Below are 26,682 nucleotides of genomic sequence, written 5' to 3'. Positions count from 1 at the left end.
CTCCTTTGAGAGCTACTGATGAAAAGAGCACTAGTCCTTATGCCCACACCTGTTATAGGAGTCAGGCTGCTCCTGAGTTCTAGTCCTGGCTCTGCAACTGACCTCACCGCTCTGTGCCTCAGTTTCCTTATCTGTGACCTGGGGGATAGTGATACTTCCCTACCAGGTAGGGGCGCACTCAGATTAAGTTTAATCACTTTAGTGCTGAGTAGCTGTAATGAGTTACACATGAGCGTATCGTCCTTATGATTGTGCTTAATAACCAACCCTTCCCAAGTCATATAAAGCACAGTCCAGCCCCTACCCAGAGAGAATCCTGTGTCACGTCTGGCTCCATCGTGCTGGGTGCTGTGCACACACTTCATCAAAGACAGACATTGCCGCAAAACTGGGGAGATGTGTCACTCCCAGGTTTGGGCCTGTGTTTCCCTGAATTCAGGCATGAGACTAGTATTTCTAGTACTTTGCGAGAGCACGAGCCATTATTACTATGGATGCAAAATTAGGGCAGGAATGTAAATAGTTGCCACAGCAGGCTGAGGAGCCCAGGGCAGGATCAGGCAGGAGGCAGCGATAGGCAGGGAGGGAACTGGCCCGTACCATTACTTCTAAATCTGGGAGCACAGGCACTCAGAGCTGGAGAGCAAGGTCGTAACCAGCTATTATCCCAGCCCAGAAGGGCAACGTCCCAGCACCTGGCCAGACAAATGCAGAGAGCTCCCGTGGCAGGAATCCTCTGTGCGGTATAAACTCGCTCGTAGCTGGAGGTACAGTCCTAACTATGGTGATAATAGGTAAACCGCAACCTGAGTGTCCCCTCACAGCCAGGGGTGGGTCTGAGGTACTGTGCCTCAGTTTCCCCATAAATCAATAAGCTCCACTAGAGGCTCTCTGGTGGCCAAAAATACCCCTCCTTGGGGCCTGGCTTTATGAACAAAGTAAATCTCAAAGTCCAACAAAAGTTCTTGCTGCCACTACAGCTATCCTTTAACCTGCGCTCAGGCCTTCTTGTCTGGAGTCTTTTTCTGCTTTCCCTGGCCCTCTAGCCTGGTTCTGCTTTCCAGACCCAAAGATCCCCTGCAGGAGTGCCCTGTTCACCACACGTCTAGGGCTATCTCTGCCGTAGCTTCCTCACTAAATGTCTGTCCCCCCACTTCTTCCAGCTCTTACTCCTGAGGACATTCTGCACCAAAAAATTAAAAATTCTGCACACACTATTTTAAAATTCTGCAAATTTTATTTGTCAAATAAATGTGGAAGCTCCAGCATGGCACTGGGGAACACAGGCCACTGACTGCACGGAGGTGGGAGATCACTGTGCAGCTTGCCCCTGGGACACGGACTCAGCAGTGAGGCTGCACCCAACCCTGACACAGTGCAAGGATGGGGCCTGCCCCAGAAACACCCTGGGGGCCTGCCCCTCTGTGCCAGGTGCACTAGGTGTGGGCAGGCAGGCTCAGCAAGGCCAGGCTCCAAGTGTAGAGGGGCTTAGTGTGAGGGAATCCAGGTGTGGGTAGAGAGAGTTCTGTGTGGGGCAGTCTAGGTGCAGGCAGCTCAGTGGGGGATTCAGGTGCTGGGGGGATCTGGATGCACAGGGGATTGTTGGGGGATTCTGGGTGCAAAGGGACTCTGCAGGGTGGTCCAGGTGAAGGTTATTGGGGCTCAGCAGGAAGGGTGTCTGGGTGTGGGAGGGATAGAGCTTGGCAGGGGGTCGGTGTGGGGAGCTCAGTGGGGGGGGGTCCAGATGCTGGGGGAGTGGCGCTCAGTGGGGTGGGGGATCCAGGTGCAGCTCGTTGGGGCTCAGTAGGGTGGGGGTGTGGATGGCTCGTTGGAGTGGTGCAGGGTGAGTGGGGCTCATCAGGGGGGTTCTGAGTGCAGAGAGATGAGGCTCAGTGGGAGGGTCGGGGTATGAGGGGTCTTGGGCAGATGGGGGAGCAGCTCCCTGTACAGGGATCCCACTCCCTGCAGCTGAGGAGCAATGGGTGCAGGAAGCACACACGGGGTGGGGGGGGGCAGTTTGCAGAGCTTCCTACAACCAGGGGAGAAATCTGGGCATGGGTCTGACACAGTCCCAGAGGCTGTGCAGGAGAAGAGGAAGTTCTGTCCTCCACAGCCCAGTCATGACTAGCTGCTGAGCCTGGCACAGGGTAGGAGGCACCAGCCAGGTCTTCCCCAGTCCTGTCTCCTGCCCCAGAATGATTTACCTCTCTGCCGGCTGCTCTGGGCACCCAAAACATACTGCTGAGGAGAGTCGCATGACCACTCTTGTGGCTTCCCTTTGCTTCTGTCACGGAGTGTGTGGGAGTCAGGGCCCTGCACCCCCCCCCCCACTTCCTGCAATTCACCATGACTCTCAGCGAGTCAGTAAAACAGAAGGTTAACCTGCAACATTACCAGGTTAATACTCCCTACTCCGTCACATCTCTCCCCACTTCGAGACTGAACTGAGCGGGGTCACTCTAACCAGTGACCTGGAGAAGTCTCCAGGACAATGCATCCCCCTCTCCAGGACAATGCATCAATTAACACATTGGCACTCCCCTTCCCATGGACCACTTCCATATTATAATCCTGGAGGAGCAGGCTCCACCTCAGGAGCTTGGCATTGGCTCCTTTCATCTGACCTGGCTCCACCACTCACTGTACACAGTGAAGTGTCGCCCAAATAGATATGGCTCTAGTTTCTTAAGGGCTCCTACTATAGCCAGGCATTCCTTCTCTATGGCTGTGTTTAGTGAGTCCAGCACGTAGTTTTGCTCCTGAGGTAACGACTTCTTGCTCAGGTACACGATGGGGTGTCTCTCCCCCTTTTCATCAACCTGCATTAACACTGCACCCAGCCCCGTGTCTGAGGCGTCAGTGAACACTATAAAGGGCTTGTCAAAGTCTGGGTTTACCAGAACTGGGCCACTGACCAGAGCCTCCTTCAGGGCACAGAGAGCCTTCTGGCACTGCTCAGTCCAGACCACCTTTTCTGGCTCCCTTCTTGCATAGCTCAGGGGGTGGCTATGGCGCTAAAGTGGTGCACGAATCTTCAATAATACCCTGCCATCCCAATAAAGGCCTGGACCTGCTTCTTGGTTTGAGGAGTGGGCCAGTCTCTGATCGCCTCCACCTTGGCTGGTTCTGGCTTTAGGCAGCCACTCCCCACCCAGTGGCCCAAGTAAGATACTTCGACCATCCCCACGTTGCACGTCTCAGCTTTTATAGTCAGCCCAGCCTCCTGGAGTTGGTCCAGCACTTGTTTAACCTGGGACACATGGTCCTCCCAGGTCTGGCTAAAGACACAGATGTCATTAACGTACACCATGGCAAAACTCTCCATCCCCCTCAGTAGCTGATCCAGCAGGCGCTGGAAGGTAGCAGGTGCCCCCTTGAGCCAAAAGGCATGGCCAGGAACTCAGAGCCCCAGAGGAGTGAGAAAGGCACATTTCAGCCTGGCATCTGCATCCAGTGGCACTTGCCAATAGCCCTTTGTAAGATCCATAGTGGTGAGGTACCGAGCGCCTCCCAGCTTGTCGAGGAGCTCGTCAGGTGTGGGCCTGGGGTAGGCATCGGATACAGTGATGGCATTAAGCTTCCAATAGTCCCCTCAGAACTGGATTGACCCGTCCTTTTTGGGGACCAATACCACAGGAGAGGCCCAAGGGCTGGATCACCCCCAAAGCCAGCATGTCACTGACCTCTCTTTCCAGGTCCTGAGCAGTTTTCCCTGTGACTCGGAAGGGGGAGCATCTTATAGGAGGATGCGATCCTGTCTCCACCCGGTGGACAGTCAGATTAGTGAGTCCAGGCTGGTTGGAAAACAGCTGTCAGTACAAATGCAGCACCCCTCTGATCTCAGCTTGCTGGGCAGGGGTTAGCTGATCAGAGAGGGGAATTGTTTCCAGAGAGGAGCCAGCTCCTGTCTCAGGGAATAGATCTACTAAAGGGTCAGCTCCCTGCTCCTCCCAATGCCTACACACGGCCACCACCACATTCCCCCTGTCGTAATATGGCTTCATCATATTAACATGGTACACCTGGCGGTGATATGCCTGGTTAGACAGTTCCACCATATAGTTTACCTCATTTAATTGCTGGACAACCCTGAAAGGGCCTTCCCAGGCAGCTTGTAGTTTGTGTTTTCTCATGGGGATAAGAACCATCACCTGGTCCCCGGTGGCATAGGCATGGACCCATGCCGTGCAGTCATACCAGACTTTCTGCTTCCTCTGGGCTCTGGCCAGATTCTCCTTGCCAAGCCCATGAGCTCAGCAAGTCTCTCTAGGAAGGTCAGGACATACTCCACCACTGATTCTCCATCAGGAGTGGCCTTCCTCTGCTATTAGTCTCTCATCAGGTCCAGGGGCCCCCTTATCCTTCTTCCGTATAACAGTTCAAAAGGCAAAAACCCGGTAGATTCCTGGGGCACTTCCCCGTACACAAACAGCAGGGGAGATAAATACTTGTCCCAATCCTGTGGGTGCTGGTTCATAAAGGTTTTCAGCATCATCTTTAGAGTTCCATTGAACCTCTCCACCAGCCCATTGGACTGGGAGTGATATGCTGAGGCCCAGATGTGCCGAACCCCACATTTCTCCCACAAGCACCGGAGCAGGGGTGACATGAAGTTGGATCCCTGGTCTGTCAAGACTTCCTTGGGGAACCCCACTCGGCTGAAAATGGTCAGCAGTGCATCTGCCACTGTGTCTGCTTCCATAGAAGACAAGGCCACTGCCTCGGGGTAACGGGTAGCGAAATCTACCACCACCAGATTGTATTTCTTCCACCACCAGGTCATCTTGCTGAGAGGCCCCACTATGTCCACAGCAGGGCCGGCTCTGGCTTTTTTGCCACCCCAAGCAAAAAACAACCAAAAAAAACCTGTGGGGTGTCCCGAGCGGCAAAGCACACACACACACACACACACACACACCCTGCAGGGTGGCCGGAGCAGCAAAGCACACACACAAAACTCCTGTGGGGTGGCCTGAGCAGCAAAGCAGAAAAAAATACCAAAAAAACCTGCAGGGCAGCCGGAGCCAGGGTGCAGGGGGACTCCCTGTGCTGCAGACGTGCCCCGGCTAGCAGGGGGAAGGGGGAGGGAGCCGGGGGGAGAGAAAGAAGGGGGGCAGCCAGGGCTTCAGCAGGGCGCGCACCACGCAGCCCCTCTCGCTGCGCCGCCTGCCGCTCCGGTCGGCTGGAAGGGAAGGACACAGGCAGCCCTGCCGAGTTTGCTGCAGGGCGCTCCCCTCCTCCGTGCCGTCGCCCCCTACAAGGCGGCCGGAGCAGCAAACCAAAAAGAAAAGGGTGGCCGGAATGCCCCTTGGCTTGCTCGGCTGGTGCCTGGAGCTAGCCCTGGTCCACAGCCACCTTCCGAAAAGCCTCCTCTATGATGGGCAAAGGTCTCAAAACTGCTTTCCCCTTGTCCTGGGCCTTCTCCACCCGCTGACAGGGGCACAAGATCTGCAGTACTGTTGGACAGTATTAAAGACTCCAGGCCAGTAAAAGTTCTGTAGCAGCCTCTGCCTGGTGCGCCAGATTCCCTGGTGTCCTGTGAGAGGGATGTCATGGGCCAGATACAGTAGCTTGCAGTGATACTTCTGGGGGACCACCAGCTGCCTCCGGATCCCCCACAACTCCACTTCCCCTGGGGGATCCCATTCTTGGTACAGGAATCCCTTCTCCCATAGGAACCTCTCCTGGCAGCCTTTCCCCATGGTCTGCGGCCAGCCAGGTCCCTTAGCTTCTGCAAGGAGGGATCTTTCTGCAACTTGGCCTGGAACTCAGCAGCTGGGGAAGGGATGGGGGCCTGCTCCCTCTCGCTGGCTGGGTCTGAAGCTGCAGCCCCCCTGAGCCTTGTCTCTGGGTGCTCCCTCCCCTCCGGGGTGGGGTTCTGCGCCTCTGGTGAGGTACCCTCCCCGATGTCAGGGCATTGTGCCCCTCGCCGGCTCTGGGTCACGACCAGGGCGTTCTGGGGATTGCTTGGCCAATCCTCTAGGTCACCCCCCATCAACACCTCAGTGAGCAAGTTATGGTGCACCCCCACATCCTTGGGGCCCTCCTTGGCCCCCCATTTCAGATGTGCCCTCACCACAGGCACCTTGAATGGGGTCCTGCTCAAGCCCATCAGGGTCAGGTAGGTATTGGGCACCACCCGATCTGGGGGCACCACCTTGGGCCAAGCCAGCGTCACCTCTGTGCCCGTGTCCCAATATCCATTGACCTTCCTCCCATCCACCTCCAGAGGAACAAGGCACTCGCTCAGCAGGGAGAGCCCTGTGCCCACCCTGTAAACTGAGAACCTTGAATCTGGAACATCAAGCCCCCCAGAGGAACTGGTCTGGGAAACTCCTCCATCCTCAGCAGTTGGTTAGCTGCCAGCCCCTCCTGCCTGGGAAGCCTGCCCCTCCTCAGGCGGGTCTCTACCTAGTTAACCCTGTGAGGGTTCGATTTGCTCAGTCTGTCTTTGAGCTTGGGGCACTGGGTCCATATGTGGCCTCTCTGCCCACAGTAATAACAATTCACGCTCCATTGGTCCCCTCGAGCCGGTCAGTTGGTCCTGGTGCCAGTTGTTCCCCTGGAGAGGGGGTTCTCCACATTGCCAGGGTGGCTCACTCTCTGCACCATGGTGGGCTTATTCTTTTGGGACTCCTCCATTCTACCCCCTGACTGGCTGTCCACAAACTCGTCAGCCAGCTGCCCTGCATGTCCTCTGGCTTTTTGTCCTCCAACCATATCCTCAGGTCAGATGGGCAATGTTCATACGGGTGCTCCAGTACGACCAGTTTAACCATGTCCTCCTTTGTCTTGGCCCCATCTGCCCACTTGTGAACATATCCCTCCATTCGGAGGATCAGTTCCAGATATGTGTCCGCTAACTCTGGAAATTTGTCAGTATGTCTCAGGAGTCATCCCAAACTTGCATAACAGGGCCTTTTTGAACAGTTCATAATCCCCTGCCTCCACCCCTTCCATTCGGTTGTACATCCCTATGGCTTTGGGGTCCAGTAAGGGGGTGAGGAACTGGAGCCTGTCTGCAGGGTCAACTCTGTGCAGCCCGCAGACCTTCTCAAAGGCCAGCAGGAATTCATTCATGTCCTCCCCTTCCTTAAACTGGGACAGGATGCGCTTATCAAAGTTACATGTAGTCCTGGGTCCCCACTCACTCACTGCAGCAGGGGTCTCTCTGCTCCTCAACTTTGCCAACTCCAGTTCATGCTGCTGCTGTTTCTCCCAATCCTCCAGCTCTTTCAGTTTTAGAATCATAGAATATCAGAGTTGGAAGGGACCTCAGGAGGTCATATAGTCCAACCCCCTGCTCAAAGCAGGACCAATCCTCAGACAGATTTTTACCCTAGTTCCCTAAAAGCCATTTAGGGAACTAGGGTAAAAATCTGTCTGGGGATTGGTCCTGCTTTGAGGAAGCCACTCTCAAGGTTTTATCTACTTCTCCCATTCCAGCTGCCTCAGCTCCAGCGACAGGGGAGCTTGGCCATGAGGATCCCCTGCTGGCTGCGGGGGTCACAGTGTTCGCCTGGCTGCTTCTAGCCACTCCCCTAGCCATAAGTAGGAGGGGCCTTGGAGTGCCCTCAGCAGCAGTCTGACCACTCCCAGCTGAGACAGACACTGGTGCCAGCACTGCATCTGCTGGGCTGCTTCCCTCAGCGATCCTCCTCCTCCAGCTGTGCTTTGGTGGCCTTCCCTCTGCGAAGCCCTCTCTCCTTGCACAGCTCTACAAGGTCCCTCTTAAGGAGATGGTTATACATCTCTCCGCTGTTCTCAAGTTGTTGTGGACTCTCAGGCCTGTGTGCTCTCAGCTCCCCTTAGTTTCCAGGAAGAACCTCTACTGTGCCAGCCCTTCTCCAGGTCACCACCTCTCTCCCAGGGTCAAGCCGCAGACTCCTCCGCCCTTGAAACCGCTCACTGCAGTCCCCAGGGGGACCCCGTTACTGCAACAGTCCTTCTCGCTGGTCACACACTCCCAAGGGTTAAGTGTAACTCCTCTGCCTCCTGAAACCGCTCCTCTCTGAGCCTTCAGCGCGCCTGGTTCTTGTTAATCCCCCTTCATTTTACTGCTCCCCAGTCACTTACTGCAGGAAGTGTCATCCATGGGGTGCAGTACATCCCACCACTACCACCAATGGTCACAGAGTGTGGGGGAGTCAGGGCCCTATACTCCCCACTTCCTGCAATTCACTGTGATTCTCAGCCAGCCAGTAAAACAGAAGGTTTATTAGACGACAGGAACACAGTCTAAAAATAGAGGTCGTAGGTACAGAAAACAGGCCCCCTCAGTCAGATCCCTCTTGGGGGGATGGGGAGCCCAGACCCAGGTTCTGGGCCTCCCCCCATGTCTCCCAGCCAGCTCCAAACTGAAACCCCTTCCTGCTGCCTCACCCAGCCACACCCCTGCCCCCCCCTCCAGCCTTTGTCCATTTTCCCAGACAGAAGGTGTCACTGTGACAAACTGGGACTGTTCTTACTGTGGTCTGTGAATGCTGACAGGGGAGTGTGGCTAGGATAGTCTGCATTGGGGGATGGGAGTCTGCCCGAAGGAGAATACCTGAGCATGTAACATGAGAATCCAGGAAGGGGTTGGAGGCCAGGTGACACCTTGGCCCGGGAAACTGAACTAAGGCTGTGGGAGGGGTCGCTGAAGGCAGAGTTTTTGGAAGCTGGCTGGTGAGATGGCTGGGAGGCAGAGATGGCTGTGACCTCCCAAGGGGGGCTGGGATGCCCTGGGACCCCAAGATGGACCTAACTGAGGGGGGTCCTGTTGTCTGTGCCTGCAAGACCTGTCTTGGACTGTATTCCTGTCATCTAAATAAACCTGCTTTACTGGCTGGCTGAGAGTCATGGTGAATCGCAGGAAGCCGGGGGTGCAGGGCCCTGAGTTCCCCCACACTCCGTGACAACTGGTGGCAGAGGTGGGATCTACTGCACCCCGTGGACGGCGCTTCCTGCAGTAAGTGACTGGGGAGCAGTAAAACGAAGGGGGATTGATGGGGACCAGGCGTGCTGAAGAGTGAGAGAGAGACGGTTATCACCCCTGGGAGTGTGTGACCAGCGAGAAGGACTTTTGCAGTAACAGGGTACCCCGGGGGGATCGCAGCGAGTGGTCCCAGGGGCGGAGGAGTCTGCAGCTCGACTCTGGCAGAGAGGTGGTGACCTCGAGAAGGGCTGGCACACTAGGGGTCTCTCTGGGAACTGTGGGGAGCTGTGAGCACACAGGCCGTTGAGTAGCCAGCAGGAAGATGTATGCCAAGCGGCTTAAGAGCGACCTGGTAGAGCTGTGCAAGCAGAGGGGGCTGTGCAGTGGGAGGCTCACCAAAGAACAGCTCATTGCCCAGCTGGAGGAGGGAGATCGCGCGAATGAACTGATCCATGTGTCTCAGGGAAGCCGCCTGGCAAATGCAGCACAGGCACCAGTGTCTGTCCCAGCTGGGAGTGGTCAGCCGGCTGCTGAGGGCTTCCCGAGACCCCTCCTTCCTATGCCTAGGGGAAGGGTGGGGAGGAGCCCAGCAAATACCGAGGGCGCCGTGACCCCCCCCGGCCAGCAGGGGATCCTCCCGGCGAAGCTCGCCGGCCAGCAGAGGATCCTCCCGGCGACGTTCGGCATCCGTGGAGCGGAATTGGCTGGAATGGGAGAAAGAGCTAAAACAGAGAGCTGGAGGATCGTGAACAACAGAGACAGCATGAACTGGAACTGGCGAGACTGAGGGGCAGCGAACCCCCGGCTGCGGTGCGTGAGGGGGGACCCAAGACTGCCTGGAGCTTTGATAAGTGCATCCTGGCCCCACGCAAGGAGGGGGAGGACATGGATGACTTCCTGGATGCCTTTGAGATGGCCTGCGAGCTGCACCGGGTTGATCCCGCGGACAGACTCCGGGTCCTTACCCCCTTACTGGACCCAAAGCCGTGGCATTGTACCGCCAACTGGAAGAGGCAGAGAAAGGGGACTACGAACTATTCAAAAAGGCCCTGCTACGTGAGTTTGGGCTGACTCCTGAGATGTACCGGGAAAGGTTCCGGAGTCAGGATAAAACCCCTGAGATCTCATATCTGCAACTAGCCGTCCGCATGGAAGGATACGCCAGCAAGTGGGCTGATGGGGCCCAGACGAAGGAGGACCTGGTTAAACAGCTGGTACTGGAGCAACTGTATGAGCGGTGCCCATCCGACCTGAGACTGTGGTTGAGGGACAAAAAACCAGAGAACCCGCGACATGCAGGCCGGCTGGCCGATGAGTTTGTAAAGAGCCGGTCAGGGGATAACAGGGAGGAGTCCCAAAGGAACAGTCCCACCACAACGCAGAGAGAGAGTCACCGTGGGACCTCCCCGTGGGAAAATACAGAAAAACCCCATCAAAGGGGAACATCCGGCGTCAGGACCATCCGACCCACTCAAGGGGACCCATGGGACATGGGCTGCTATCACTGTGGCCAGAAAGGCCACATACGGGCCCAGTGCCCCAGGCTCAGGGACAGACTGAGCAGACCGAACCCTCAGAGGGTTGACTGGGTAGAGACCCAGCTGGGCGAGAGGCAGCATTCCCAGGGAAGGGGGGCTGGCAGAGTACCACCTGCTAAGGAGGGAGGAGAGCTCCAGGCCAGCTCCTCTGGGGGGCTGGATGCTCCAGACTCAGGGTTTTTGGTTTATACGGTGGGCGCGGGGCTGCCCCTCCGGAGAGAGTACTTTGTTCCCCTGGAGGTGGATGGGAGGAAGGTCAATGGATACTGGGATACGTGCGCAGAGGTGACGCTGGCCCGGCCCGAGGTGGTGGCCCCAGATCAGGTGGTGCCCAACACCTACCTGACCCTGACGGGGGTGGGCGGGACACCAGTCAAAGTGCCCGTGGCAAGGGTACACCTGAAGTGGGGGGCCAAGGAGGGCCCCAAGGATGTGGGGGTACACCCGTATTTGCCCACTGAGGTGTTGATGGGGGGGGACCTGGAGGACTGGCCAAGCAACCCCCAAAGGGCACTGGTTGTGACCCGCAGTCAGAGCCGGCGAGGGGCACTGCGCCCTGGCCTTGGGGAGGGTGCCTTGCCTGAGGCGCAGGACCCTAACCTGGTGGGGAGGGAACGCCCAGGGACATGGCTCAGGGAGGCTGCAGCTTCAGACCCAGCCGGTGAGAAAGAGCAGGTGGCCATCCCTGTCTCAGCTGCTGAGTTCCAGGCCGAGTTGCAGAGAGATCCCTCCTTGCGGAAGATAAGGGACCTGGCCGACCTCAATGCGGTACAGACCATGGGACAAGGTGGCCGGAAAAGGTTCCTGTGGGAAAAGGGGTTCCTGTACCGAGAATGGGCTCCCCCAGGGAAAATGGAGTCGGGGGATCAGGAGGCAGCTGGTGGTACCCCAGAAGTATCGCCGCCAGCTGCTGTGCCGGGCCCATGACATTCCCCTCTCAGGGCACCAGGGAACCTGGCGTACCCAGCAGAGGCTGCTACGGAGCTTTTACTGGCCTGGGGTCTTTGTTACTGTCCGACAGTACTGCCGATCCTGTGACCCCTGTCAGAGGGGGAGGAAGGCCCGGGACAAGGGGAAAACGGCTTTAGGACCCTTGCCCAGCATAGAGGATCCTTTCCGGAGGGTGGCCAAGGTTAAAAGGGTGGCTCTGAACCAAGAGAGCCCAAAGCACAGACCTCCAGACTGGAGCGCTGGGAGAAGACCACAGCCCAGTTGGAACCCCAGGGGTATTGGGGTGGGAAAAGGGCACAGGCCGCATAAACCTTCCCACATGCGAACTGCGAGTGCCATCAAGCACCCTCGACCTAAGGGGGGGGGGCGTGAAACTGGAGGGGCCTGGTGTAATTCTCACCAAGGAATGGGAGGGATGCGGGGGCATCCATGGGAACGGGGGTAGGTTCGAACTTCCCCGGGTCACTGGCTAAAGTGACCCTGCTCAGTTCGGTCTCGAAGGGGGGAGAGATGTGACGAACTGGAACTGTTCTTACTGTGGTCTGTGAATGCTGACAGGGGAGTGTGGCTAGGATAGTCTGCATTGGGGGATGGGAGACTGCCCGAAGGAGAATACCTGAGCATGTAACATGAGAACCCAGGAAGGGGTTGGAGGCCAGGTGACACCTTGGCCCGGGAAACTGAACAAAGGCTGTGGGAGGGGTCGCTGAAGGCAGAGTTTTTGGAAGCTGGCTGGTGAGATGGCTGGGAGGCAGAGATGGCTGTGACCTCCCAAGGGGGGCTGGGATGCCCTGGGACCCCAAGATGGACCTAACTAAGGGGGGTCCTGTTGTCTGTGCCTGCAAGACCTGTCTTGGACTGTATTCCTGTCATCTAAATAAACCTTCTGCTTTACTGGCTGGCTGAGAGTCATGGTGAATCGCAGGAAGCCGGGGGTGCAGGGCCCTGAGTTCCCCCACACTCTGTGACAGTCACCTGGCCCCAACCCCTTCCTGGGCTCAGGTTATGAAGGGCAGCCGCCATCACTTACATGCTGGCCATCAAGTATCATCCCTCTGTGAAGTCACACCCTTATTTCCAATCACCATCTAGGGAAACGGAGGCACGCCCCGTATTAGCAGAAGACAGTAAACTAGTAAAACTCCCATGCAACATTACCAGGTTAATACTCCCTACTCCATCACAGCTTCCCTCTCAGAAAGTCATTTTTCTACAGGGAAGCAAAGAAATCTGCAGGGGACATAAATTCTGTGCATGCGCAGTGGTGCAGAATTCCCCCAGGAGTATCTTCTAGGGGAATCCTGCTCAGGTGTGTCTACTCGGTAACGAAGGATAGCTGGTCCCAGGTCTCTAGCTCTTAAAGGGGCATGTCACCCTGTTCCAGGCCCCTTGTTGCTCCCTGCATGTATCAGACTCAGAGCTCCTGGCTTCCATGACAGGAAAGCGTGGCCACCTGTTGGTTCCTGCTAGCCCTGCGGAGCTAACTCAGCTAAGTGAGAGGGAGCTGGAGTCTATTCCATCCTGTGCAATGTCAGCAGAACTGTCCAGCAGTCAGTGACCTCTGCACATCTCCCTGGAAGCCCAGAGGCTGCCCCAGTGTGGCTGGCATCACTGGCTGCAGGATAATAACAGGAAGGAACGTTTCCCTTGTAGGTCTCTGATTTGGATGCAGCCCAGGGAGTGGTGGTGGAGAGTGGAACTCATCAGCATCTGATGGCAGGCAGGTGGCTTGTGTGTAATGAGTTTGTGGGTCTCAGCTCAGTTTGCAGCAGGCAGATAGCCACATAAAACAAATTGCCACTCCAGCTGGTGCTATTCACTCCAATAGTGGCAGCTCAGTTGAGAAGCCATGGACTGAATGGATCACATGGACTGATCCCAGGAGTTCAGTCCCTCTGGGAGAGGGGCCAGGAACAACTCAGGGGCTGATTTTTCCTGCTGATCCTGTACCTCACCGGCGCTGTGCTCCAGCCCCCAGTGCTGCCGTGCTGGCGTCATTCACCAGCAGGCAGGGCCGGCTCCAGGGTTTTGGCCGCCCCAAGCAGCCAAAAAAAGAAAGCAGCCGCGATCCCGATCTGCAGCGGCAATTCAACGGAAGGTCCTTCGCTCCGAGCCGGAGTGAGGGACCATCTGCCGAATTGCCGCCAAATAGTTGGACGTGCTGCCCCTCTCCGGAGTGGCCGCCCCAAGCACCTGCTTGACAAGCTGGTGCCTGGAGCCGGCCCTGCCAGCAGGAACTCCCTGGGGCAAGCTGTTTAGATGGGTAATAACAGAATGGGCCTGGCCACGAGCATAACCTCCCCGTTCTGTTGCAGCTCGATGTTTCGACCTTCAGAAAGCCGAGGCCATGGTCCGGAAGGTAAGAGACCCTCCCAGCCCCCGTCCCTGGGGTTTCTACATCCCAAAGGGGGGTGGAAGGGAAGAGAACAAAAGTAGTCCCCAAGCCCTGTGCCCCTGCACTCCCCACCACTCTGCACACACATGCAGATTCCAACAGGATCCAAGCCCACGATCCCATGTGTGCAGCCATTCATAAACCTGTCCAGGCCCCCTAGCTACACGGCAGGCACTCCTCCTCTGGTTCCACAGAGTCCAGCTCACACCAGAAGCCTTTGAAGTATTTATTTAATTGCTCTTATCTTGTTTTTCATACAAGATATACATTCCTTCCCCCTCTTCCTCACTTCCTGCTGCCCCACCCCCTTGCTCCAGTACACCCTGTGACAAAGTTCCTCCTCTATCTTGGTGGGTCCTCGCTTATTGGCAGATTTTCTTGCCTCAGAGATTCACCACGTGGGTTGGGGAACAGCCCAGAGACCTTCCCCTCTGGAAGAACCCACAGTCCAGGTCAATTGGAAGGTTTGGGGGGAACCCAGGCCCCCCCTCTACTCTGGGTTCCAGCCCAGGGCCCTGTGGACTGCAGCTGTCTATAGTGCCTCCTGTAACAGCTACATGACAGCTACAACTCCCTGGGCTACTTCCCCAATGGCCTCCTCTAAACACCTTCCTTATTCTCACCACAGGACCTTCCTCCTAGTGTCTGATAAAGCTTGTGCTCCTCAGTCCTCCAGCAGCACTCCCAGCTCCTCACACTCACACCACAACTGAAGTGAGCTGTCTCACTGCACCCCCCCAATGCTGTTATCTCCTCCCTTCCTTGGTGCAACATGAGAAGCCGGAAACCTTCCCTGAGTCGGTGACTGACCCCTAGCCCTTGATAGCCCCCCATCCACCCTCCTTTTTTTTTTGGCGCCCTCCTCCCCTGCCTACAGCTTAGCGGGGAGGAGTGGTCGACCTGCTTCCCCTTTCCCTACCCCCCCTCCAGTGTTTGCTCTCCCCCCGTCCTCATTATGGCAGGGGACAAGGAGAGTGAGACCCCTCGGGCAGACCCTACTGCCGTCATCGCCGGCGCCCCTAGCTGCCCGGCGCCCGAAGCCGCCCCTCCTCCTTTCCGGCCCACCAACACTCCCGCTCGGGCCCAAAGGGTATCTCCCCCAGTGCGCCTAGACGAGCAAGAGGGCCCCACCTCTGCCGCCTGCGATCTGGCGGGGCCTGTGGAGGAGGGTGAGGTAGGGATATCGCCGGGCATAGAAGAGGGCATGCCCCAGAGAGAATCCTCCCTCCTACATGCTGCCCCACCATTGCCTCCCCGAGTCCCTAAGCCTTCGCTCTTGCTCCCTGACCCAACTCCTGTTAGCCAGCCCCCGGATGATGCCATGGAGGGCTGGTCCTTAGTACAGGGGAAGCAGGGCAAGCGGAAGGCTCGAGCTCCGCTCCTTCCATCTGATGCGGTAGCCCCCCTGGAAGACCAGGAAGGGGGGAACCGATGCTGAGCCTTCCGCTTTGCCCCCGGGTGGGTTTTGTCCACCATTACCAGCTAGGGAAGACGTGGCAGCATCGGAGGAAATCACTACCCCTCCTCCGGTGTCCCTTCCTATGGAAACCCCTGATGGAGCCCCTCTCGCCCCCTTACAATCTGAAGCCCCTGCACGCACCAAGGCGAGCGTCGCTTCGGGTGCAGGAGGGGAGAGCCCTGGGGTGGTGGAAGGTGATCTCCCTTCCATTTATGAGGAGATCGAGGCCCTGGGTCTGACCCCGGTTACCCAGGGGGAGGACGACCCTCTGCCAACGGGCCTCGATCTGAGCGACCTCGCCTCGGCCCCCCTTTCCCCATATTCCATCCCCTTACCCACTGCTTCCACTCCCGCCTCCGAGGAGCCCCTGGACTCTTCCACCATCCCAGCTGCAGATGGCACCCCGCTAGCGGCCCCCGAACCTCTTGAGGCGACGGCCAGTGCCACGCAACTGGGACCCGAGTCGCCAGGGGACTCCCTCATGGCTGAGGGACAGCCGACCTCCTTTCCGGGTGGGGGCCCCATCGTTGATTCTCCATCTACGGATGCCGTGGCCTTACCATCTGCCTTGGAGCATGAGTCCGGCATCGCCGAGGGCCCACCTCCCTCCCTGCAAATCCCTGAGCCCCTTTGTGGGGTGCCACCCCCCCACCCAGTGGCCTGGCTGCTGAGGCCCCCGATCCCACTATCACCCCTTCCCCTGTCCCTATTCCTGACTCCGACCCTGCCCCTGTCACCGACCCCGTCCCTGTCCCCTCCACTTCCCATGATGCTATTGCCGCCCCTGGGGCCATCTCCTTCCATATCCCAGAAGATGACCCCCAAGGAGCGGCCTTTGTTTTTCCCTGTCCCAACCCACCAGGGGCTGCTGTTTTCCCTCCGCCGCCCCCCATTGAGCCAGAGTCTGAGGCGGCCACGTGGCGCCAGCCCATCGGACGCCACGTTGAGGGTCTGCCCCCTGCTTGCCCGTCTCGGTGGGCCACGGGGCTGTGACAGGGGCCCCGCTGGGGGATAGCCATAGATCAATAACCCCACCCCCCCATACGCTGAGAGAGGAGCTACGGGACTTCCTTGAGGACGTCTGTGGCTCCCACAACAAGGTACAGCTTGCACTCCAGCGATGGGGGGATTTCCATCAGATCCTCCGGGCCGCGAGGGCTCTCATGGGGGAGGGTAAGAGGACCGGGAGGCAGGCCGCCGCGGCCTACCAACGGGTCCGCCTCTTCCGTGACTCCTTAATCGCTTATGGGGTAGGTCACGGATTGTTGCGCGGCCCGACGGAGGCCGTGGGTGTCTCTGCTAGCGAGGATCTCCCCCAGTCCTCCTCATGGCACCGATCATCTTCGCAACATTAAACACCCGGGGCTGTAGGATGGGTCTCCGCAGGAACCAGGTGCTCTCCTTCCTTCGGGAGGGGGGTTACTCTGTGATTTTCCTGCAGGAGACCCATACGGATCCGGCCGCTGAAGCTAGCTGGAGGCTGGAGTGAGGGGACAGGGTCTATTTTAGCCACTTCAGAGTTTGTACGGCTGGAGTGGCGACCCTGTTCTCCCCCGACCTACGGCCCGAGGTGCTGGGGGTCACCGAGGCTGTGCCGGGCCGCCTGCTGCACCTCCGGGTCCGCATGGAGGGGCTTGTAGTTAATCTCGTCAACGTTTACGCCCTGACATTGGGCCCGGAGAGGTTGTGTTTTTATCAGCAGGCGTCCGCCTTCCTCGGCACCTTGGATCCTCGCGAGTGCCTGGTCCTGGGCGGGGACTTTAACGCCACCCTTGAGGAACGGGACCGTTCGGGGACCGAGTAGCACCAGGCCGCCGCGGACGTCCTCCGGGAGATCGTCGAACATCACTCCCTGGTGGACGTCTGGCGCGACCACCACCCGGATGACGTTTCAACATTCACTTTTGTCCGGGTGGAGGTCCATCGGTCGTACCACTCCCGGTTGGACCGCATCTATATGTCACGCTTCCATCTTTCCCGGGCCCACTCCTCCAGCGTCCGGCCGGCCCCTTTTTCAGATCACCATCTAGCCACCGTGACAGCCTCTCTCTGCGCGGAGAGGCCGGGGCCGGCCTATTGGCACTTTAATAATAGCTTGTTGGAGAATGTGGGCTTCGTGGCGTCCTTCCGGGAGTTCTGGCTAGCCTGGCGAGGGCAGCGGCGTGCCTTTCCCTCGGCGCGACGGTGGTGGGACCTGGGGAAGGTGCGCGCCCGGCTCTTCTGCCGTGACTACACCCGGGGCGCCAGCCGACGGAGGGATGCGGCGATAGGGCAGTTGGAACGGGAAGTCTTAGAGCTGGAGAGGCGTCTGGCCGCCAGCCCCAGTGATCCATCCCTCTGTGGAGCGTGCCGGGAGAAGCGGGAAGAGCTGCGGACCCTCGAGGACCATCGGGCCTGAGGTGCCTTTGTTCGATCCCGCATCCGCCTCCTTCGGGAGATGGATCGCGGTTCCCGCTTCTTCTATGCCCTGGAGAAAAAGAGGGGGGCTAAAAAGCACGTCACCTGCCTTCTAGCAGAGGACGGCACCCCCCTCACGGATCTGGCGGAAATGTGCGGGAGGGCCAGGGCCTTCTACGCAGGCCTTTTCTCCCCGGATCCGACCGATCCTAACGCTTGCAGAATGCTCTGGGATGAACTCCCGACAGTCAGCGTGGGCGACCGAGACCGGCTGGAGCTGCCTCTCACTCTGGCTGAGTTCTCGGAAGCCCTCCGCCGCATGCCCACCAATAAATCTCCGGGCATGGACGGGCTGACCGTGGAGTTCTACCGCGTGTTTTGGGACGTCCTCGGCCCGGACCTTGTCACCGTCTGGGCCGAGTCCTTGCAGGGCGGGGTCCTCCCGCTTTCGTGCAGGCGAGCCGTGCTGACCTTATTGCCGAAGAAGGGGGACCTCCGCGATTTACGGAATTGGCGTCCCATCTCGCTCCTCAGCACGGACTATAAAATCGTAGCGAAGGCCATCTCGCTGCGGCTAGGGTCCGTGTTGGTGGACGTGATCCACCCAGACCAGACCTACACCATCCTGGGCCACACCATCTTCGACAACTTGTATCTGGTCCGGGACCTCTTGGAACTCAGGTGTAGGGATGGTCTGTCGTTCGCCCTCCTGTCCCTGGATCAGGAGAAGGCGTTCGACAGGGTGGACCACGGGTATCTCCTGGGCACGCTGCGAGCGTTTGGCTTCGGGCCCCAGTTTGTGGGTTTTCTCCAGGTGCTGTACGCCTCCGCAGAGTGTTTGGTCAGGCTCAACTGGACCCTGACCGAACCGGTCAGCTTCGGGCGAGGAGTACGTCAAGGGTGCCCCCTCTCGGGCCAGCTGTATGCTCTGGCGATCGAGCCCTTCCTCTGTCTCCTCCGTAGGAGGTTGGCAGGGTTGGTGCTGCGGGAGCCGGAGCTGCGGCTGGTCCTGTCGGCGTACGCCGACAACGTGCTCCTCGGGTCCAGGACCCGGGCGACTTGGTGCGGGTGGAGGCTTGCCAGACCATCTATTTGGCGGCCTCCTCCGCCCGGGTTAACTGGGTCAAGAGCTCTGGCCTGGTGGTAGGGGACTGGTGGCAGGCGAGCTCCCTCCCACCCGCGCTTCAGGCCATCCGGTGGAGCGCGGGTCCGCTGCTCTATCTCGGCGTTTACCTTTCTGCCACGCATCCGTCTCCGCCGGAGAACTGGCTAGGTTTAGAGGGCAGAGTGTCGGAGCGGCTCCAGAAATGGACAGGACTACTCCGGTGTCTCTCCCTTCGAGGGAGAGCACTGGTGCTCAATCAACTAGTCCTGTCCATGCTCTGGTCCCGGCCCCGGGCTTCCTGACCACCCTCCGGACGTTGATTCTGGAGTTCTTTTGGTCAGGACTGCACTGGGTCTCTGCGGGGGTTCTCCATCTACCCCTGGAGGAGGGAGGGCAGGGCCTGAAGTGTCTGCACGCTCAGGTCCACGTCTTCCGCCTCCAGTCCCTGCAGAGGCTCCTTTATAGTGCAGGTAGTCCGGCATGGAGCGTATTGGCACACGCCTTCCTGCGCCGCTTCCGAGGGCTCCAATATGACCGGCAGCTCCTTTGTCTCCATCCGAGAGGTCTTCCGCGAGGCCTCTCCGAGCTGCCGGTCTTCTACCAGGACCTCCTCCGGACCTGGAAACTGTTTTCAGTGACCAGGTCCGTGGCGGCCACCGTGGGGGCAGATCTCCTCGCGGAGCCCCTGCTATACAACCCCCAGCTTCATGTGCAGGTGGCAGAGTCCCCCATGGTGCGCCAGAGGTTGGTCCTAGCAGAAGTCACCAAAGTCGGAGACCTCCTGGACTACGACCGGGGAGACTGGCTGGATCCCCTGACGCTCGCTCAGCGCATGGGGCTCTCCAGACCTCGTACTCCCCGGCACGTACTTCAGGAGGTGAGGGCCGCTTTGCCTCCCGCTGCTCGGGACTATCTCGACCGGGTCCTGCGAGAGGGCACGCCCCGCCCACCCTCCACTCCGAGCCCTCCAGACTCTTTCATCGGGCCCCTGCCCCGTGGACCCAACCAGCCCCCTCCCCGTCCATTCGCGATGAGCCGGCTGCACCATCTACAGCCGGTTCCGTTCCGGACCGCGCCAAGGAAACATCTATACACACTCGTGCTCCATGTTCTTCATGTCCTCACCCTCGCGTCCCGCCCTGATACGAAGTGGCGGGACCTTCTGCCACCTCTGGAGGGTGAGGAGCCCCGGTGGGCCAGCCTTTATTCTGCTCTGATCCCGAAGCCCACCGGGGACATCAGTTGGCGGCTCCTTCACGGAGCTGTGAGCACGGGCGTGTACTTGGCGCGGTTTACCCCTATCCCAGACACCTGCCCCTTTTGCGGCGTGAGGGAGACCCTGGCGCATGTTTACCTGGAGTGCGCCAGGCTGCAGCCCCTATTCTGGCTCCTCAGGGATATTTTGTTACGATTTTGGTTGCACTTTTCCCCTCACCTTTTTATTTATGCACTCCCTATCCGTCGCCCCACAAAGTTGCGGGACCTCCTGGTCAACCTCCTCCTGGCCATTTATAAAACCAGAGTGAGGAGGTTGGCCGATGGAGTCTCCTGTGACTGTGGGGCCTATTTCCGGTCCTCTGTTCATCCACGTATCCGGGCAGAGTTCCTCTGGGCGGCATCCACTGGCTCCCTTGACGCCTTCGAGGAGCAGTGGGCGCTGTCCGGGGTTCTCTGCTCGGTGTCCCCGTCAGGTTCCCTTCTTTTGACCCTTTGACCTCACTCCTGTCCCTGTTCTTTTATTAGTTGTCCCCCGTAACTTTTTGGTCTCCAGGCCCTGTGGACCCCCCCTTAGGCTGGGGGGGATCCTTTAGCAGTGGGTGGGCTTTGCCTGCCCACATCCTGGATCCCAATAGGACCAGACTCCTGTACCCCACTGGTCTGGGTCTGTCACAACCCCTTCTTGTCTTGTTCTCACAGAGTCACAGGAGATTTAAGGCCAGAAGGGACCACCTGCTATTCCAGCCCTGAGTCCCCAGCACAGTGCAGAGGGTGCACTTCAACCCAGCCTGCTGCTCCAGCCTTACCCTCCACACACACCCAGCTCTACTGATGCCCCACAGTCCTGATGTGCAGCCCCCTGCCCCCGCCTCCATTCCAGTCCTGAGTCCCTTTTGGGCAGAAGCTGTCAGTTACATGCAGGATCTTTCCTGACGCTGCAGCCGTGTAATCCATACCTCACTGCTCGCCTTGCTGAGTTTTGTTCCACAATGTCAGTGTTCATCGGAGGAGGGTGGAAGACGTACACAGATTCCTGTATTTCCTGTCCCTGCTTGAAAGTGACCCAGACGTAGGGTGACCAGACAGCAAATGTTAAAAATTGGGACGGGGGTGGGGGGGGAATAGCAGCCTATATAAGAAAAAGACCCAAAAATCGGGACTGTCCCTATAAAATCGGGACATCTGGTCACCCTATCCAGACTGTTTTCCCCCCACTCTCAACAGCTCCCCTCTGGTTTGTTTTAACAGTATGTTGAGTTTCGGAAGCACATGGATGCTGACAACATCATCAACTGGCACCCCCCGGAGGTGAGTTCCCATTTGCCCTCTCCCTCCTGTCCTCGGGGATGGATTTCCGCACCTGTTCTGGGTGCGGCCCGTGAACAGCTGTGCTTAGTGGAGGGACTCTAAGGCCTGTGTCTTTTCTGTGCAGGTGATTCAGAAGTACATGTCTGGGGGGATGTGTGGGTATGACCGGGATGGCTGCCCCATCTGGTACGAGATCATTGGGCCCCTCGACGCCAAAGGCATCCTCTTGTCAGCCTCCAAACAAGATCTGCTCAAAAACAAGTACCGTGACTGCGAGATGCTGCTGCAGGAGTGTGACAAGCAGACCCAGAAGGTGAGACCTCGCTGCCTCCATGAGTCATTGTCATCTGGGCCTGGAGAGCCCAGGGCAGGGAAGGAGCCTGTAGCAGTGGCCAGGGACTTTCTGTCTTGAGGTCTAGGGTCCTAAGCCGGAGCAGGGCACAGGAGAAACCAGCATTCAGACTTGGCTAGGATCCTAGTAACTGAAATACATTACAGGCTCTCTGTACCAAGACCACTTTGCCCACCACTGAAATGCAGCCACCTCTGGGATGGAAGAGAGCAGCTCTTTAACAGCACACAGCAACACTGCAGAACATCTCAGAGCAGGTAGTGAAGAAGAAAACTGTGTCCAGTTGAAACAGTGGGTGGAATTCAGGGAGGCAGAATGTACATTATCTGCCTGTGTTAGAATATGCTCAGAGCCCAGCACTGTTGGAACAGCTTTGGAATTTTAGATGGCCGCCTGAAGGATAGGATCTCCTGCAGTGCCCCGTCACCACGCTGGAGCATTGGGGCCTGTGCTGGGACAGGAGAGCATCCCCTACTGAGCCACATATACCACTCTTCCAGGATGACAGCCCAAGGGGTCATGCAGGAAGGCACTATGCCCCAGGGCCCAAGCAGGAAGCGAAAAGGAGAAAGCCCATCACATAGTAAAACAGAGTTTTGATTGAAGATGGCTGTGTTTCCCTGGGACGTTACCCTGCAGATGGTTGGAATGGTGTCTGTCTGAATCCTCTTGCTCTGTTCTCTTGCAGCTGGGGAAGAGAGTTGAGATGGTCATGATGATCTATGACTGCGAGGGGCTGGGCCTGAAGCATCTCTGGAAGCCAGCCGTGGAGGCGTATGGAGAGGTGAGGAGGTAGGGGTCAGGGGAGGGGGTCTCTGTTTACATGTTGCTTATTCTCCATCCTGCAGAATGGTCTGGTGCATGGGTTTCTCAGATCATATGCTTTCCCCACAAGTCCACTTCATGGTGATTTAAGGATTAGTCCTCAGGTCTATGATGGAGGCAAATAGATCTTCCCCTGTTTGTTTGTTAACGAGTGTCTACAGGCTAAAATATGTGGTTGGTGGTTCCTTTCCCGGGAAGGAATCCAACTGGACTTTCATAGATTACACTGGCATTGGCCAGACCCAGTATTCTTCTCTTATTGAGGATGTGACAGGATCACAGATACCTCAGTAGATGTTTGCGCTGAGGGCCTCGCTTTTGGTTATCGGGTTAACTAGCCCAGCTGACAAAGGACATAGCTGCACTGCAGTCAGGAGGTGCGATTGCAGCATGTGCAGACGTAGCTTTGATTTAGCTCGAGTAGCAATAAGTGAAGCTGGCAGCTGCTCCAGTATGTACCCGGGGACCTGGGCAAACTAGCTTTGATCTAGGTAGATCAAAGCTAGCTTGGGTATGCTATATATTCAGCAATTACATCTCCTGATTACATCTTGGATAAGTGTCTGAATTGGAAGGTTGAGCTAGATAGTTTTAGAAGGGCTTCCTGGATGCGTTCAGTGGAGTGTTTGATGTCTTTACCTTAGCTCTCCGATCTTCTAGATTTGAGGTGCTGAAGGCTGACTTTGGTTGCTTCTCTTGTTCGTACAAAATCCATGGAGTTTGGGTAGTTTTCCAGTGTTGCCAACTCTCAGAGTTTTATTGTGTGTCTTGTAGTCTTTGGTGTTTTTTCTTAAAGCCCCAGTTCCTGGAGTCATGGGAATATGTGAGAATCTCAGCTCTCATTTACCAAAATAATGGTTTCTGGCCCTTATGGCAGTGGGAAAAAACTCAAAAACATGATCCCTAAAGGCTCAAAGAAACCCAGAAAGCAAATACAAATAATTCCAAGTTATTTTTTAAAATCTCATGAATTTCAAGCCAATCTCATGATTTTGGGAGATCTCACTCATGACTTGCCAACCATTTGGGGTTGGCCATGCTGATGGTGCCTTCCAGCGTAGCTGGTTTGGAATGATTCTGGTTTATCCTTCAATACTGGCCAATCCCCAACCATTTGAAAAATCATGTCAGGGCCCCAAAAATCATGAGATTGCTGTAGAAATCATGAGATATGCGTTCCCCTATGGTTGTGGGGTTCTAATAAGCATGGAAAGGCTTTAACAGTGTTATTCTTTCGGGGTCAAATTCCACCCCATGCAGAGGGCTATTGCTCAGGGCCTGGGCACTGCAGGAGTCTCGCTTCAGCCCTACGGGTGCTAAAGCCCTCTGCCCAGGGGTGAATTTCCTCCTCTCTGCAGATGTCATAGGGTGACCCCACCTAGGGCACCTTTCACGGGCAGGTTGCGACACAACAGGCATGCCTAGCCTCAGTTTCCCTTTTAGTCTAGCCCTGAAAGGATTATCATCTCTCAGTGTGCACTACTAAGCCCACCTTTGAGTATAGCTTGCTCACATACACCAGTGCAGTAGTTCCCCTAAAGCAATTCTCCAATGTGCACAGTAAATATAAAGGTACCGTGGCTTCTCCATTCCCCACTCCAGGGGAATCACCTCCACCCACCCACTCCATAGCAGCACATTGTTCCCAGTTCCTTTCACCCCTGATGCAAGTCCCCACTCTCCAGGCCATCCACTTGAGAGTGGCCAGTCTCCACAGCCCACATCAGGTGTCCTCAAGAGAGCTCCCCAGTGTCCCACTCCCCAGGCCTCCCTGCCAGGGGGATCCACCCTCCCTCTTGAGCCTGGGCTCAACTTCCCCAGATAAGCTGGATCTTCCCCATTTGCCAAGGAGCCACTGCCTGAGCCTTAAACTCCTCAGGGTTCCCGAGCTTTGGTCAGTTCTCGCTAGCAGTGCTGTTCCACACAGCTCTCTCTACCTGCTGCATCCCCGCCAGCTGGCCGATTCTCCCAGTCTCCTCCCCTCTAGGGCCCAGGTGCCCTCTCTTAAGCCCAGCTGGGGATGGGGAGGAGTCAACTGGCCAGTCACAGGTGCACTGGCCTCTTTTCTCCCCCTGTTCCCCCATGACAGCAGAGCTAGTGGGTGTATGTTTTAATGCCCTTTTGTGGATCTGAATTTGGGGGCTCCCTGACAGCCTGTCCTAGACTGATCCCTCTTTCCTGAGGAACTTGGATTTGAATTCCTTGCCAGTCCTTTTTTTGTACTTATGACTGGCCTTTGCTCTTTGATTTCTGTTCCTCTCTGTTTCTGGGGTGGGGGAGAGGGGTGGAGATTCAGATTGGGGGATGAGAGGGTCACTGGGGTTTAAAGCAACCAGAACACCTCTCCTTTGGTGCAGAAGCCTGGAGGGGGAGGAAGAGACAGGGAAGGGCTGTCTCCTGTCTGAAATCATTGCAAGCTTTGTGCAGGTGTCTGATGTGGATCTGGTTCTGTCTCCTCCCGCACAGCTGTTTGCTACTACAGCCCAGGGCTGGCTGGTGGGGGCTGAGGCAAGGTCCCAGACATGAGATACTGGGGTTGGCTGGGGGCAGGGAGAGCTTGGGATAGGTTTCTGTCTCCCTGACTGACAAGCTCCTTTGGATTCACAGCTTCTGTCCATGTTTGAGGAGAACTATCCCGAGACCCTGAAGCGCCTGTTTGTAATTAAAGGTGGGTTTAACTGCAATGCAGGACAAGGCTGGTATGATTCCCCTCCCCACCCAACTGTGCAGTTGCATGCACATGCACACATACACGCATGCACATGCATGCATATACATGTGTGAGCTGGGACAGCAGACTTGCATTTGGAGGAGATGCTGCATGCACATCTCTGCCCCCTGGGGACAGAAACACAGAACACCCAGTCTGAAAGGTGCTCTGTGCAGACCCTCTACCTTTGCCACCTGGGGTACAGTGCTAGTATCCAGCTGGGGAAGCATGGTTGTTTGTGCCATGGCCCAGTAGGAGACACCACAGTCAGCCCAGGAGATGCACAATGTTGTTGGCCATGTTGTATGTTCTCCCATCTCTATCACATTGGCACAGCACTGGCGCTGCATGGCAGGGATCGGTGAGAGACATGAGGAAGGTATTGCAGATCCCTGGCAGGGGGTGGCGCAGGAGGTGGAAGGCCAAGGTGAGAGGATGGTATGAAGGATTTCTTGCCCATGATGCTTTGTTCTCTCTGTACCATCCTTGCAGCTCCCAAGCTCTTCCCTGTGGCCTACAACCTCATCAAGCACTTCCTGAGCGAAGATACCCGTAAGAAGATTGTCGTTCTGGGAGGTGAGTTTGACCCTGCCCTCTATCCCTGCCTTGCACCTCCTCTCCCAGCCTAGCCCATGGGCCCCCAATGACCAGGCCCCCAGTCCCAGATCCCCTTTTCTAAGGGGAATTTGCTGCCCAGCCTGAGTCTAACCCCCTCTGCTCAGTGCAGGGACATCACCAGACTGCTGCTTCCTGTTGCCTAGTTGATGCCCCAGTCCCACCATTCACAGAGAGTTGTTACATTTGGGCACGGAGGGTCTCGTGATGATCACAGTGCTGGGCAGGATAAATGAACCCATTCAAAGCGTCTTCGTACATCTCACTGGCTCAGCAGGGCTGGGTCTGATCAGCAGCTGGATGGGAGACCTCCCAGGAAGACTGAGGCGGGTGTGAGTGATGCGGTGGCAGTGCTGCTGCCAATGCCCCTGTGTGGCACTAGGGGGCAGCGCGCTGCTGGAAGGGCCATATTTCAGATGAAATGTAAAACGGAGCTGGGGTGTTTAACTGCCTATGGGTCTCTTTGTAAATCGATCCACCTTCTTGACCAAGTTTTAGGGCTACACCTTGTCTCCCTAAATCTCCCCCACCCTCCCTTCACTGCCTGTCCTACAGGACTGCCTAGTGGTGCTGTGAATGATTGTAAACAGCTGTCACCTGTGGTCCTCCCCAAAGGCTGGTGCAGTGATGTACATAGTCTGTAAAGCCCTTGGAATTAGAGCTGTCAAGCGATTAAAAACATTAATCACGATTAATCATGCTTTTAAATGATAATAGAATGCCATTTATTTAAATATTTTTGGATGTTTTCCACATTTTCAAATACATTGATTTCAGTTACAACACAGAATACAAAGTGTACACTGCTCACTTTCTATTTATTTTTATTACAAATATTTGCACTGTAAAAAACAAAAGAAATAGTATTTTTCAATTCACCTAATATAAGCAC

General features: G+C 56.8%; 1 protein-coding gene across 3 annotated transcripts in view; it reads left to right on the top strand.

Annotated features, from left to right (window-relative positions):
* The window catches only part of SEC14L2 (SEC14 like lipid binding 2), a 55,536-nt gene that overhangs the window by 17,551 nt on the left and 11,303 nt on the right, over window positions 1–26,682 (top strand). The window contains exons 3-8 of one of the 3 annotated variants that reach the window (XM_054006569.1): window positions 13,722–13,765; window positions 21,229–21,288; window positions 21,413–21,601; window positions 22,329–22,424; window positions 25,073–25,133; window positions 25,668–25,751. In XM_054006569.1, the coding sequence (XP_053862544.1) occupies window positions 13,722–13,765; window positions 21,229–21,288; window positions 21,413–21,601; window positions 22,329–22,424; window positions 25,073–25,133; window positions 25,668–25,751 (534 nt within the window). Of the gene's footprint in view, window positions 1–13,721; window positions 13,766–20,298; window positions 21,289–21,412; window positions 21,602–22,328; window positions 22,425–25,072; window positions 25,134–25,667; window positions 25,752–26,682 lie in introns of those variants that run through there. The other 2 variants (XM_054006570.1, XM_054006571.1) reach the window with 2 other exon arrangements.

The sequence above is a fragment of the Malaclemys terrapin genome, chromosome 16 (assembly GCF_027887155.1).
Source record: "Malaclemys terrapin pileata isolate rMalTer1 chromosome 16, rMalTer1.hap1, whole genome shotgun sequence".
NCBI classification, from domain to species: Eukaryota; Metazoa; Chordata; order Testudines; family Emydidae; genus Malaclemys; species Malaclemys terrapin.
This window is presented reverse-complemented; position numbering and strand designations above follow the sequence as displayed.